General features: G+C 42.9%; 1 protein-coding gene across 1 annotated transcript in view; it reads left to right on the top strand.

The window, feature by feature from the left end:
* Positions 1 to 4,340, top strand: part of OPHN1 (oligophrenin 1) — a 279,618-nt gene extending 275,278 nt beyond the window's left edge. The window contains exons 24-25 of the mRNA XM_054574254.1: positions 2,413 to 2,454; positions 3,696 to 4,340. Coding sequence (XP_054430229.1) covers positions 2,413 to 2,446 — 34 coding nt within the window. The 3' untranslated portion in view covers positions 2,447 to 2,454; positions 3,696 to 4,340. The remainder of the gene's footprint in view (positions 1 to 2,412; positions 2,455 to 3,695) is intronic.
* Positions 4,341 to 12,522: the final 8,182 nt, after the last annotated feature.

The raw sequence follows: 12,522 nt of genomic DNA, 5'->3' as shown, positions 1-12,522 counted from the left end.
GAGAAATAAATATGAGGGAAATAAAAGGAAGTAAACTAGAATTAGCATAATGAACTGGGCACATCTGAAGGAAAGCTTTATAAGAGGTGATGTCTCTGATCTGGGGCTTAAAAGATAAATAGAAATACACCAAAAAATGTGAGGGATTGATCTGTAGCCTTGGAAGAGAACCAAGGCATTGGGAAGAAGTATGTAAGAGGCATGAGCAGAGTGTAATAGAATCTTTGAGGAAGACTGACTTCCAATATGGAAACTATAGCCAAACAGGCATTGAGAGCATGGGAAGATTGGTAACTACTGCCTAGCTTCATCAGCTAGTGCTCTGAAAGTCTTGGACCAACCACAGCGTAAGGGAGCACTTTAGGCTTGAGCATCACTCTACGTATCTTATGCCTAGGCCTCTGGAATCTAGGTGTAATCTTTATCCCCAGATTCCATCTTGGAGAGAATGTGGATAAGACCAAAGTTGGTACTCTGATCCTTCAGTATGTCAGAAGTCAACATCCTAGGTGCCCATAGGCTCCTCCTACACAGTGTTTACATAGGGAAACCATTCATATTTTAACCATCACTTGTATCAGTTAATCTACATACTGGCAATTGGCCAAGATTCTCAGACTAGCCACAGTCAGTCCAGTCCGTGGAGATGAAAATGATGATCTGTTTAACCTGTGCTCCGCCCCTTTTTGCTTCCCATTTGTACACCTGACATTTGAATGACCTTACTCCCTCATTCATCCCCCTTCCACGACAATTAAAAAAAAAAAACACCTCAAAAGAAAATGAGAAGTAGTTCTTTGAGAAGGGAGGAGAAGACAGCTCAGTAAGGCAGAACAGCTTATGCAACACAGGGTAAGGAAGTGAATAGCTTTTCACTTTGGCTAGAATGTGGGGGTAAGAAGAGGGCAGCTTAACTGAAGTTGAGGCCAGGAAGATGGATCAGGGCCAGATTGTAAAGGCCTTGTGTGACATACCAAAGAGTTTGGTCTTTATACAGTAGTCCATTGAGAGTTATGGAAGACTTTTAAGCATGACAATGCATATTCAGAGCTGACTAAATTATAAAAATAATCATTCTGTTAGTAATGGGAAAGTCAAGAATAGAGACAGGAAGACCAGTTAGGAAGCTAATCATCCTGGCTAGAGTTGATGAGGCCCTGACCTGTGGCATTGCCAGTAGACATGAAATTGAAGAAGAGATTTTTTTTAAGTTCTCACCTGATGATATGGTTATTGATTCTAGAGAGAGAGGAAGGTAGGGGGGGGAGAGAGAGAGACAGACAGACTTTGGTGTGAGAGGGAAACATCAACCACCTGCCCCTCATATGTGTACCAACCAGGGATAGAACCCACAACCTAACAGCCTTGGCACATGTCCTGATCTGCCATCAAACCCGCAACCTTTTGAGCCACTCCAACCAACTGAGCCATCCAGCCACGAAGGAGAGATTTGAGGTAGATTCGATAATGCCTTGCTTTCAAACATGGAACATTGGTGAAGGATTAAGATAGAAAACTCTAACTTGGGTAACTAAGTAGATGGTAACAATAATGAATCATGGAGGAACAGCTTTTGTGGAAAAGTTGCTCTGCTCAATTTTGGACACAGTGTTTTTGAAGATCCTGTGGGACATCCAGATAGAGATGTCCATTAGGTAACTATAACTCAGCCTATAGTTGGGGCTGGGCCTACAGAGATTCAGGGGTAGAACTTTTTAGATGGGGGCTTTCACATATACCAAAATGTGAATAGAAGCTCTTTTAGGAGAGTCCTCGTATTTGCTGGTGATTGAGAGCATGGATAGGGGTATGATCACTCAGGGAGTGAGTGTAAATAGACTTAAGAGTGAAGAAAAAAACAAGGGTGAACATATAACCCTGTGACCAGCTGTTGTCTAGACTATTCTGGCTACACTATATGGGGTTTGACTCTTCAGGATTGTCTTTTCCCTCCAGCTGTCTCTAGATGAGGATAATTTAGGGTTGATCTAAGCACAAATGGCAAGGCAAGGCTGCTTTGGTATTCAAGTCAAAGGAGGATTCATGATTCACATGGTATTTGCCCTCCCTCCTTGCCCCTTTTCCCTTTTAGAGATAATTACAGACTGTAGTATCTGATTTTGGGTCAATTTCTCTGGGCTCCCCTAGGCTTCCATAGTCTGGTTCTCAAAGTCTGGCACGTGGAAAATGTCCTTGTGTCTGGGAAACTGGACTCTCTAAATCTGCCAGAGAGGTAGCTCAACCTATAAGCATGGAGCTAGATGCTTTGAAATATCTGGGTGGAATCACTTAGGCATTATTTAAAATGACCACGTCGGCACTGGCATGGAAGGACCACCCTTACCCTTGCTTTGCCTTTCCAGTTTTGATTTCTAGAGTTTTAGTGAAACGTATTTCCTATTTTACCCACAGTTCTCAAGGCAGACTTCCTGGAGATGAGAGTTGAGGCCTCAGGTATGTAGTCTCCCATCCCTGGTTACAGGACCTTGTTACATGTGAGCCTTCTCTATGGGATCAGAGTTTTTGAAGACTGGAATACTGTGTCAGTTCAGAGGGAGGAAACTTATCTCCATGCCTCAGTTCATTACCCTATAATGATATGACTCTTAAACTCACTGCCTTCCAGTTCGGAGATTCTCAGTTAACCCTCTCCTTCCTCCCTCCCTCCCTCCCTCCCTCCCTAAACTACAGTGTAGTTTTATAAGTTGCTTTTGAATCAAGTTCATTAGGGATCCTAGGCTGTGACATTTTAGGCAAGTACATTTCCTTCTCTGAGCCTCAATTTCCCAATCTATAAAATGAAAAGGCTGGAACCTGCTAACTCTGGCAATCTTTGGGTCTATAAGAAGATCAGTAACCTCTCTTTTGGTATTATAGCAGATACCAAGAGTACACCTTAGTATTTGTAAATCGCTACTTCAGTGTTATCTCCCTAAAACTGCTTTCTTAATTCTTTATCTTTGTCTCATGTAAAGCACTTTCACATTCATTAGCTCACGTGATCCATATCAAATGCCAGATATAGGGAGGATACTGTGTATTTTTAACTCAACAAATGAAGGAGCTGAGGTTCAGTGAGGATAAGTAACTGCTAATATCAGCAGGAGCCATGGAGATGATGGAAATTTCTTTATCAAGGAGTTCTCATTGTTTGACTATCAGATTGTTGGCATAACATGAAGCAGTATACACATAAATGAGATCCTGGTGTCTGAAGCAGAGCTTTCCATATGCTCCCCAGGCTTCCTTTTCTTTCTTATCACTGCCAACCTTCAGAGGTGCCGAGGTACATAAGCATTTTCCTTATCCACCCTCTTGGAGGTGAAATCCCAGTAAAAGAAAGTTTGGAATTATTGTAGTGCTATAAATGCTATAAAGGCAGTAGCCGTGTTATGGTGGGTGGGTTGGGGGGGGGTGGAATCCCAGAGGTATCAGGCTTCTTAATTTCTGTAGACTTTTTGGTGATTAGAGGTGAGACCAAAGGCACATAGTTTCTATTCCTGAGTATAGCACCATCTTAGGCCTGTTTCATGGGATCAGAATCAAAGGGGCCTTTTCCAAGCCAGCCCTGTTAATCAGAAGATTAGCTACCAATTTTATGGTTAACTACCTACTAAGAGAGGCCCTGCTGCTAGGTGGCTGTTAAGTGCTTGACCCATGCTAGCTAATTCTCTACTCTCTTCTTTCCCTTTCAGGTTGTAAAAGCCTTGGCCTCAGAAGACCCTTTCCGGGTTCCAGAAGGGTCTTCGTCAAACCCTTGTGTGCTGCGTTATTTTGTGCTGAAGAGCAGCTCCTTCCTGGTCCTGCACCTTCAGGCTCTGGGATGCTATAAATAGGGGGTACATATCCTAGAACAGGCTTATTTATCCATTGTATTCTGTCTTTATCCCCTGAGGTCTACCTTGGGCTCCTGCAGACTGTGAATGTCTGACCTCCCTCAAACCAGACTCTGCAGAAACCAAGCTATCCATCCACCTGAGTTGAAGAGTGGATCTCAGTTTTCAACTCTTTCTTTGAACTTCCTGCCTCCTCGAAAGGACCTCGGAGTCAAAGATTTGGGCCTAACCACTGATCTCAAAGGTCTCTGAACTAAAAGCTATTTGGGTTGGGGCCATTGCTTACCCTGAAATCAGGGAAGTAGGAATGTTTGCTAAACATTGGAGAATCCTAATATGTCTCTTACTGATGATATGGAGCCTGGTGTCAGGTTAGAGCTCTGGCACTGAAATATATTGCCAAGAACCTGTCTGCTCCTGTGGGGCTAGACAGTTTGGGTGATGCCCCCCACCAGCCTTCCATGTGGACTCAGGAAGGTGGCCTTCCTGCTCTTGCATACAACCACTTAGGACAAATCTGCAAAGCACGTTTTGCATGTCAAAGCCTCCGTCTCTTTGAATTATTCTTCTGCCTGTTTTTTTCCTAGCAGCTTGCTTTCCAAGAAATCAGGAAAGAAAAGCTAAAAACAGTTCTTTAGAAAAGGGAGACTGTGTTTGTCCTGCAGTAGTTCCATTTAGGGGTCAAATGCTGGGAAAAATTGTTAAGATGGATTGAGGCTGGGCAGCTGTTATGTTGCATCATGTTTGCCTTCTGCAGTTAAGTTCTTTTATTTCCTGAAAGAAGCAGTTTTTAACCCAGTGCCCATGGATGCAGGAACGTCATGGAGCCCCTGAAATGGCGTGCAGAATTCCAGGCCAACGTGCCTGTTCTGGAGAGATGTCCATAACATTCTACTGAAACGGGCCTGTGACCCAATAAAGGTTAAGAACTACAGCCTTGAGATAAAAGACTTTTTTTTTTACTACCCATAAAGTATTTGATTGGAAGGACCTTGCAAAAAGTGTGTACTCTAACTGCCTAGTCTACCATTGGGGAAACAGGCAGAACAAGGTAGGAGGCATGTCTAAAGAAGATCCCACATCCTTAGGCTCCTACTCAGGGTTCTTTCAGTTACACCATGCTTACTTAGCAAGGGGTATTATGATGGGTGGCTTTAATGGTCATTATTTTGGGAATTTGGCTTTTACCTTCTTTCTTGATTCCCACATATTTTCCACCAAATGAAATACTCCCAGACAAAAGCTCCTAGTCTTCCTCATTTGCCATCTAAATCAATGGAAAGGAACTAAAACACAGTTGGGCTAATTAGCGAGTAAACTGAGTAGACCTTTCTGAGTCCTGTTTGTTAAAGGGAAGCTGTTAGAGCAAGTGTCATTGCTTGTGTTCCCATGCAGCTGCCAGTGCCACAACACAGGTGTTCAAAGTAGTACCCAAGGGTCTGTGAACTCTACTTCCTTTTGGTCACCAGTTTACCAGAATCAGGATATCTGCTTCCCATAGCAGCACACACACTTGAGGGGGGCGTGGGTAGGGGAGGACAAATAGGCCGGCCTTCCATCTGGGTACTGCTTTGTTTCCATCACATGTGTATATTCATTGCTTCAGGTGGGCCTCACACAGCCCTATCCTCTAGGCAGAGCTCCAGTGTGTGGCCTTAGCTGCATCCCTTCTCCTCCCCTGTGTTTCTCTATTTTAAAGGGTTAGATTGTTGCCAGTTGTCTTCAGCTAATGGAGAATCACCTAGAGAGATGAGAGGCAGATGGCAAATGAGCAGGAGTTTTCTCTCATTTCACTGAAGCTCAGAGAGGTGACAACTTGCCCAAGGTCACACAGATACAAAATAGAGTGGGACCTAGGTTTTCTGTTTTCACCTGTGCTGTGCTGCTTCACTGGGAGAGGGAGAGCAGCCCTCCAAAACCTCAGCACTTAACATCCCCTTAAAGAACTTACATGCGCGACCCATGGGCAGCAATTAAGGGGGGATTGCTGGAGAGAAGGAGGGTACTGGGCAGAAGGAAGCTAAGGGGAAAAATTGGGACAACTGTAATAGCATAATCAATAAAACATACTAACCCATCCCCCAAACAATCTCAGCACTTCTGGGAAATGTCAGGAGCTCTAAGCTTTTAATTGCTTCAACCCAATTGCATCAACAACATTGATTTCCCCCCCTGTTGGAGTATATCCCAATAGTTTTATGACTTGAAACTCTGAAGAGCACTGTTTTCTCCATCATTTTGTCCTCATAACAGTCCCATCAAGTAGCTAAAACCAGGGAGTTTGTCCCCATTTGACAGATGTACAAATTAAGGCCCACGACCATTGTTTTAGTTTTCTACTGCTGCTGTAACAAATGCCTACAAAGTTAGCAGCTTAAAACAACATCCCTTTATTTTCTCAGGGCTTTTATAGGTCAGAAGTTCTGCATAATGTGGCTGGATCTTCTTCTTAGGGTCTCACTGAACTAAAATCAAGGTATCAGCCAGGAAGTGGTTGTCAGCTGGGGCTCAGGATCCTTTTCCAAGTTCACCTGTTGTTAGCAGAATTCATTTCCTTGTTGTTGTAGGACTGAGGTCTCCAGTTTTGATATGTGGCCCCCTCCATCTTCAAGGAAGCAATGAATGGCACATCAAATCCTTTTGCTTCCTCTTCCTCGACTTTTTCTGCCTCTGCTGATAAGGGCTGGCTTTTCATTGGGGTGATTTTACTAGGCTCACACAGATAATCCAGGATGATGTTCCTATTTTTAAAGTCAGCAATAACTTAAATCACATCTTCAACATCTCTACTATGTAATCACAGTCCTGGAGATGAGACATTGGATCTTTTTGGGAACCATAATGCTGCTTACAACAGGCATGAAGCAGCTGCCTACAGAAACCCTGCCTCTCAGCATAAGACACATGCTTGTCAACACCTTAATCCTGGGGAAGACTCTCTGTGGACAGTTAGAAACCCTGGTGTTGTCCAACTTCTCCCATCTGAATACACTATGCATGTAATTGGGCAAACACACCAAAGAAACTGATCATTGGAGTACAATAGGTGAGGAGCTCTTTGGAAGCTGAATGTATGTATTCTTAGATGGCACCTTGATGCTGGTTACCAATGCCTTAACCAGTCTCATTCTATCTATTGGTGGGGGTGAGGGGGCCGTGCACAGAAGCAGTTTCCCCAAAGGCCCAAGATGAGATGTGTATTCCCCACATTATATGATCATTTGATGCTTGACACTACTGCATGCTAAATGTGTCTCTTAAGTGCTTTGCATAGGTTTACCAGGTTTGTTCTGATAATATTCCTATGATGTAAGTACTGGTATTGACCCCATTTTACAAATGAGAAAACTAAGGCAGAGAATAACATAATTTGCTCAAGTTCCCACAGCCGAGGAAATGGTGAATCCAGTATACAAACCCAGACCATTCCTTTACTAATCCCCCATGGTTTCCATCAGACTGGGAAAATTTTCTTAGAGGAGAGACTGAAGCCAAGTGGATTTCTGTGTCCCTTGTACCTTTGATCCTCTAAGCTTTCCCACAGGGTCCTGGTATTCTTGTAACCCAGGTCAACCTGTCTGAGTTTTGTGAAGTTTGAACTCTGTTAAATTTAGAGACTTGCTGGGTTTTATGGGGCCAATGGAGTGCAAAGCAAAGGTGCCCAACCTTTTCTCAGAGGCTCAAAGACAAGGAGACTGTCAGTCTGGGTGGCTTGGGTTATGATGGATCAGAACCCAGAAATGCCTTCTCCAGAGCAATGTTTCTACCCAGAAACCTCCCCATGAGATAGGGGATCTCCCTACTTTGGTATGCATTCAAGTTGTATCACTTCCTCTGAACCTCTGTAAGCCCATTTCCTGAAAATACAGGCCCTCAGAATGCCTAAAATGGTGCCTGAAATTAAGACTGCAAAAGAGGGCTTTCCTGGTCCGAGGGAACAGAAATGGGCAGTTGTTTCTGTATGCCTGCGCTTCACCACCCCTTGGCAGGCCTGTGGGAACTGAGTTTTTCACTAGTATTTTCAGCCCTGGTCTTATCCCTTTAGCTTCTGCTTCTTCAGCTACTCCCATCTTGGTCCCATGATGCTGGCCTATGCCATCCTATTATATTGGGTTGGTCAAAAAGTACATTTTTTTCCTCTTAAGATGGCTCTAGTAGTGCTTAGTTGTCTTTAACTTCATTTGAAACAATTTTGTTAGACTGTGTTGTGGTAGCTATCATATCAGCATGCAGTTAAATTCTGATTAAAAAAAAACTGAAAATTGGTGAATTTTTGTGTAGCCATTTTAGCCTTCAAGATGGAAGAAAATAGGCTACGTTTTCAGTGTATTATGCTTTATTATTTAAAAAAAGGTAAAAAACTGAAATGCAAAAAAAGATTTGTACAGTGTATAGAGAAGGTGTTTTGACTGATCAAGCATGTCCAAAGTGGTTTGCAAAGTTGCATGCTGGAGATTTCTTGCTGGACAATGCTCCATGGTTGGGTAGGCCAGTTGAAATTGACAGCAATCAAATTGAGACATTAGTGGAGAACAGTCAGCATTCTACCATGTGGGAGATAACCAACATACTCAAATCAATAAAGTTATTGGTGCAAATGAAAAATGTGTCTTATATTTTATGGAAAAAACCAAATGCACTTTTTGGCCAACCCAATAGTTCCCAGAGCCATCAGAATGTGAGGAAGGTGGGCTATGGACAACCTTAGTCCCAGCAGTCCCTCACCTCTTCTTCAGCCCTTAGTACTATCCTGTGGGACTCAATTCTGTCTCCCTTCTGGGTCTGTGATGTAGGGACTCAATTAGATACTGAGTTCCTTTGCTGCTTTCTGTGTCTTTTTTTGCTAGCCTTTGCTGAGAAGACACCTGGCTTCTAACCACCCTGGAAGGAACCTGAACACTCTCATCCATACTCATGCCTCAGTCACTATGGGCAAGTTACTTCACCCAAATAACCATTATTGGCCCTTGATAAGCACTCAATTATTATTAATCAGCAACAATAATAGTAGTAGTGATGGTAGTGGGCGCCTTATTTGCTATTGGTAGATTATGCCCTGTTATTCAAGATCTTCCTAAATGTTATCCACCACATGATTTCTTGTATTCTTCAATGCTGGGTATCCTGATTGGCTAAAAACTGTCATGTCTCTTGGCCCTTTTACTAGCCACCCTGATCCACACCCCCCTAGCAAAGCTAGTCACAAACCTGGTTCAGTTCCCCCTGCTCTTCAGTTTTTTCTTCTCTCATGCACAAGTTTAATCCCAGGCCCAGCTACTCTGTAAAGTGCCAATAGTTAAGTCTGGAAGGTTCCTATGTCTTAAGATCTGACATGGACTCTTTCCTGTGACAAGTCAATTCTGGGTGATGTGGCTGGGGTATCTTTACCCTCCTGAGTACCCTTTATGCTATTCTGAGGAGCAGCTGCCTTTCCCATGTTTGCCTTACTCTCCCTCTTATATTTTGCACTCCCACTGTCATTACAATTGTTCTTATTGTGTTTCTTCAAAGGCACTCAGTGAGGGGGTGGATGGCCTTTGTGTGGAGATAGGAAATAAGCACTATCCTCATGTGAGTGATTTTACACTTAATTGGAAATTAACCCTGGACTCTTGACTGTCCAGGTTGTATTCATATCCAGCAAGAAATCACATTATTTTCCCTGAACTGAATAAGCATCACAAACTACCTTAGGGAATGGGTCTAAAGATCCTTTAAATAGATTTGAAAACCTCTGAGAAAGAAGGATTGGCAGCCAAGTATCCAGGTTGCTCCCACACTGACAGAGGAAAAGACTCAGCTCTGAAGTGGACAGGTTATGAGAATTTGATCCAGAGCATTGGCATGATTTATGTTTCTAGAATTTAGGGCCTTGAGAATTGAAACAAGGCCTGCAATGGAGTTGGGGGTCCTCTGGGACTAAGAGAAGGAAACAAACATTGTTAGGCACCTGTCATGTGCCCAGCATGAAGTGGGACAGCCTTCCCAGGAGATCTGGCATAAGAATTAGGGTATGGCCACCTGGCAGACACATTACCTACATTTTATATACAGGGGGTTGGCAAAAGTAGGTTTACAGTTACAATACAAAGAAATACTATGATAATAAATAATATACAAGAATGAACTCTGTGTTTCGTATGCTCACACCTGTAAACCTACTTTTGCCCACGCCTGTACATTATCTTATTTGAGCCTCCACCACCTCATTTTAGTCCCATTCTACAGATAAAGAGACTAAGATCCAGAAGACTGTTCCTGCGCAAAGTCATATAGAAAGTTAATGGTGAAAGCTAAGATAGAAATGGAGACCTGTGGGAGTCCTGAGCCTGCCCAAAGATGGCATATTTTCATTACTGAAAACTTCTCTAACTTTGGTGGAAGACCCCAAAACCCACTGTTGAACTGGTGTTTGGGAAAAAAACAACTTTTCATTGTTTGTGCTGTGCTGCTGGAGATGGGGAAAAAGGGGAATAAATAAGAGTGTGGCCAGTGCCTGCAGCAAGTTGGAGATAGGAAAGGTGCATGACCATCTCTAGCTTATATGGAGCCTTTGTGTGAATTAGTAAAAGCACCCCTTGCTCAAGATACTTTATGGTGATCTGCCAGAAAATTGTAATAAATATACAAATCTCTGATTGAAATGTCAGGCACCCCTAAATGAGTCCATCTTAAACACATTTAAAAGCCCTCAGTGTGTTCTAAATAAACATGCCAATGGAAAAGAAAGGCAGGAAGGTGCCCAGAGGTGTAAAGGAAGTAAAATAATTGTGGAACTGAGACATTAACGAGCATGCCTCAGATCTATGTAAGACCTAGAAGTTCATCTACAGACCAAGGCCCGCATGATTCTAAGGGAGAAGGAATTACGGGGGCTTAGTTCATGGGAAGGAGGGGATTTGAATTCCCAGTATTACCTTATATTTTCAAAGGCCCGAAGGCCTTAGGATACTGGCTGGCAGCAGAGAGAACTAGGCAATGGATGAAGGAAAGTCCGTTTACAAGGCACTTTTACACTGAAATTCTCATTTATTCCTTACAACAGCCTTGGGAGAGACACTATTATCCTCATTTCAGATGTAAGGAAACTGAAGCTCTACAAGGTGAAATGACTTACTTCAGATCACACGATATTAACTGGTGGTGCTGGGATTTGACCCCAGGTGTGTCTAACACCAAAAATAGTGTTTTTGTCCCTTTACAACATAACTGTTGGACATTTGAGTGTCTTTCCAGTCAGTCAGTCTTGGAGAATAAAGAAGCTGCACAAATCATGTTCAAGGGACCATGATCCCTGGCAAGGAGTACTAGCCAATACCCAGGCCATGGTGATGGAGGCGATACTGGTGCACCCAGGGTCTCTCTGGATCATCAGCTTTTCCCCATTCACACAAATGTCTACAGTGGGAAGTGCAGACCATATTTTCCCTTTTTCCCACCCCAGGCTTCCAGAAAACTCCAAGGCCTCTACAGACATATACACCTCTCTACATCTTCGGTTGTGGGTTAGGGAGGTGTGGCTGTGGAGCCACCACTTTGCTCTTGCTAACTTGATACCAATGTGAAGGGACCTGAAACCCATATGTAGCTGAGCCAGACAGTGCTATGATCCTTAAGCCCAGCTTCCATAACCTATGATCAAGGCCCCAGTCCTTTATTTAACAAAACAAAACAAAACAAAACAAAACCACTCAGGTAATTCTAATTTGCAGCCGGAGCTGAGAACCTGTGTTCCAAAGACTAAACAGATAAGCCAAGGATGGGGAAGTATAACAAATTAACGTGAAAATATGCCCAATACAAGTGAATAGATCTGGTTTCTGATAAGAGGAAGAGAAAAGTCTATATTCTGGGATGTTTGTTTATAAATTCTATCATTTCAGAAATAAAAGGCCCCAGTCCTCCAGATGACTACCTCCACTCTTGTTATCTATCATCCCAGCAGCCACTTCCATATCTGAAGGTAGAAGGAGAAGTGAGAGAGAGCTGACCAAGCAACATCTAGCTGCAGTGAGGGATCAAGGATAGGTGGACACAGAAATTCGCCACAACCTATGGACACTACGTACGTTCTCTTTCAGCCCTCCCAAGCTTTGCGTTTGGGTCTGTCCAGGTCACTCAATAGCCTTAGCCTTTCTCCAGCTTCAGGAAAAAAAGCTGATTTCCTTCTAGGAGAGTTTTCCTCTTGAGCTAGTTCCTTTCTTTTTTTTCTCTAGATCTGAGAATGGAAGAATTAAGAGATTTTGAAGGGATAGAAAGAGTTCTCCATTTATTTTAGAAAATTGCCCTGGCTGGTGTGGCTCAGTGGATTGAGTGCCAGCCTGCAAAACAAAGGGTCATTGGTTCAATTCCCAGTCAGGGCACACACCTGGGCTGTGGGCCAGGTCCCCAGTAGGTGGCACGTGAGGGGCAACCATACATTGATGTTTATCTCCCTCTCTGTCTCTTTCCCTTCCTCTCTCTAAAAATAAATAAAATTATATATATATATATATATATATATATATATACACACACACACACACACACATATATATATATATACACACACACACACACACATATATATATATATATAAAATTGACTCCATGCCAGGCACTGTACTCAGAGCTTTACAAATATGAATGTTTTTGATTTGCATAATAACCCTATAGATAGATATTGTCATTTCCACCTTAGAGATGA

This window comes from Pteronotus mesoamericanus, unplaced genomic scaffold (assembly GCF_021234165.1).
Source record: "Pteronotus mesoamericanus isolate MK-2021 breed Mesoamerican mustached bat unplaced genomic scaffold, CSHL_Meso_final contig_256, whole genome shotgun sequence".
Classification (NCBI taxonomy): domain Eukaryota; kingdom Metazoa; phylum Chordata; class Mammalia; order Chiroptera; family Mormoopidae; genus Pteronotus; species Pteronotus mesoamericanus.
This window is presented reverse-complemented; position numbering and strand designations above follow the sequence as displayed.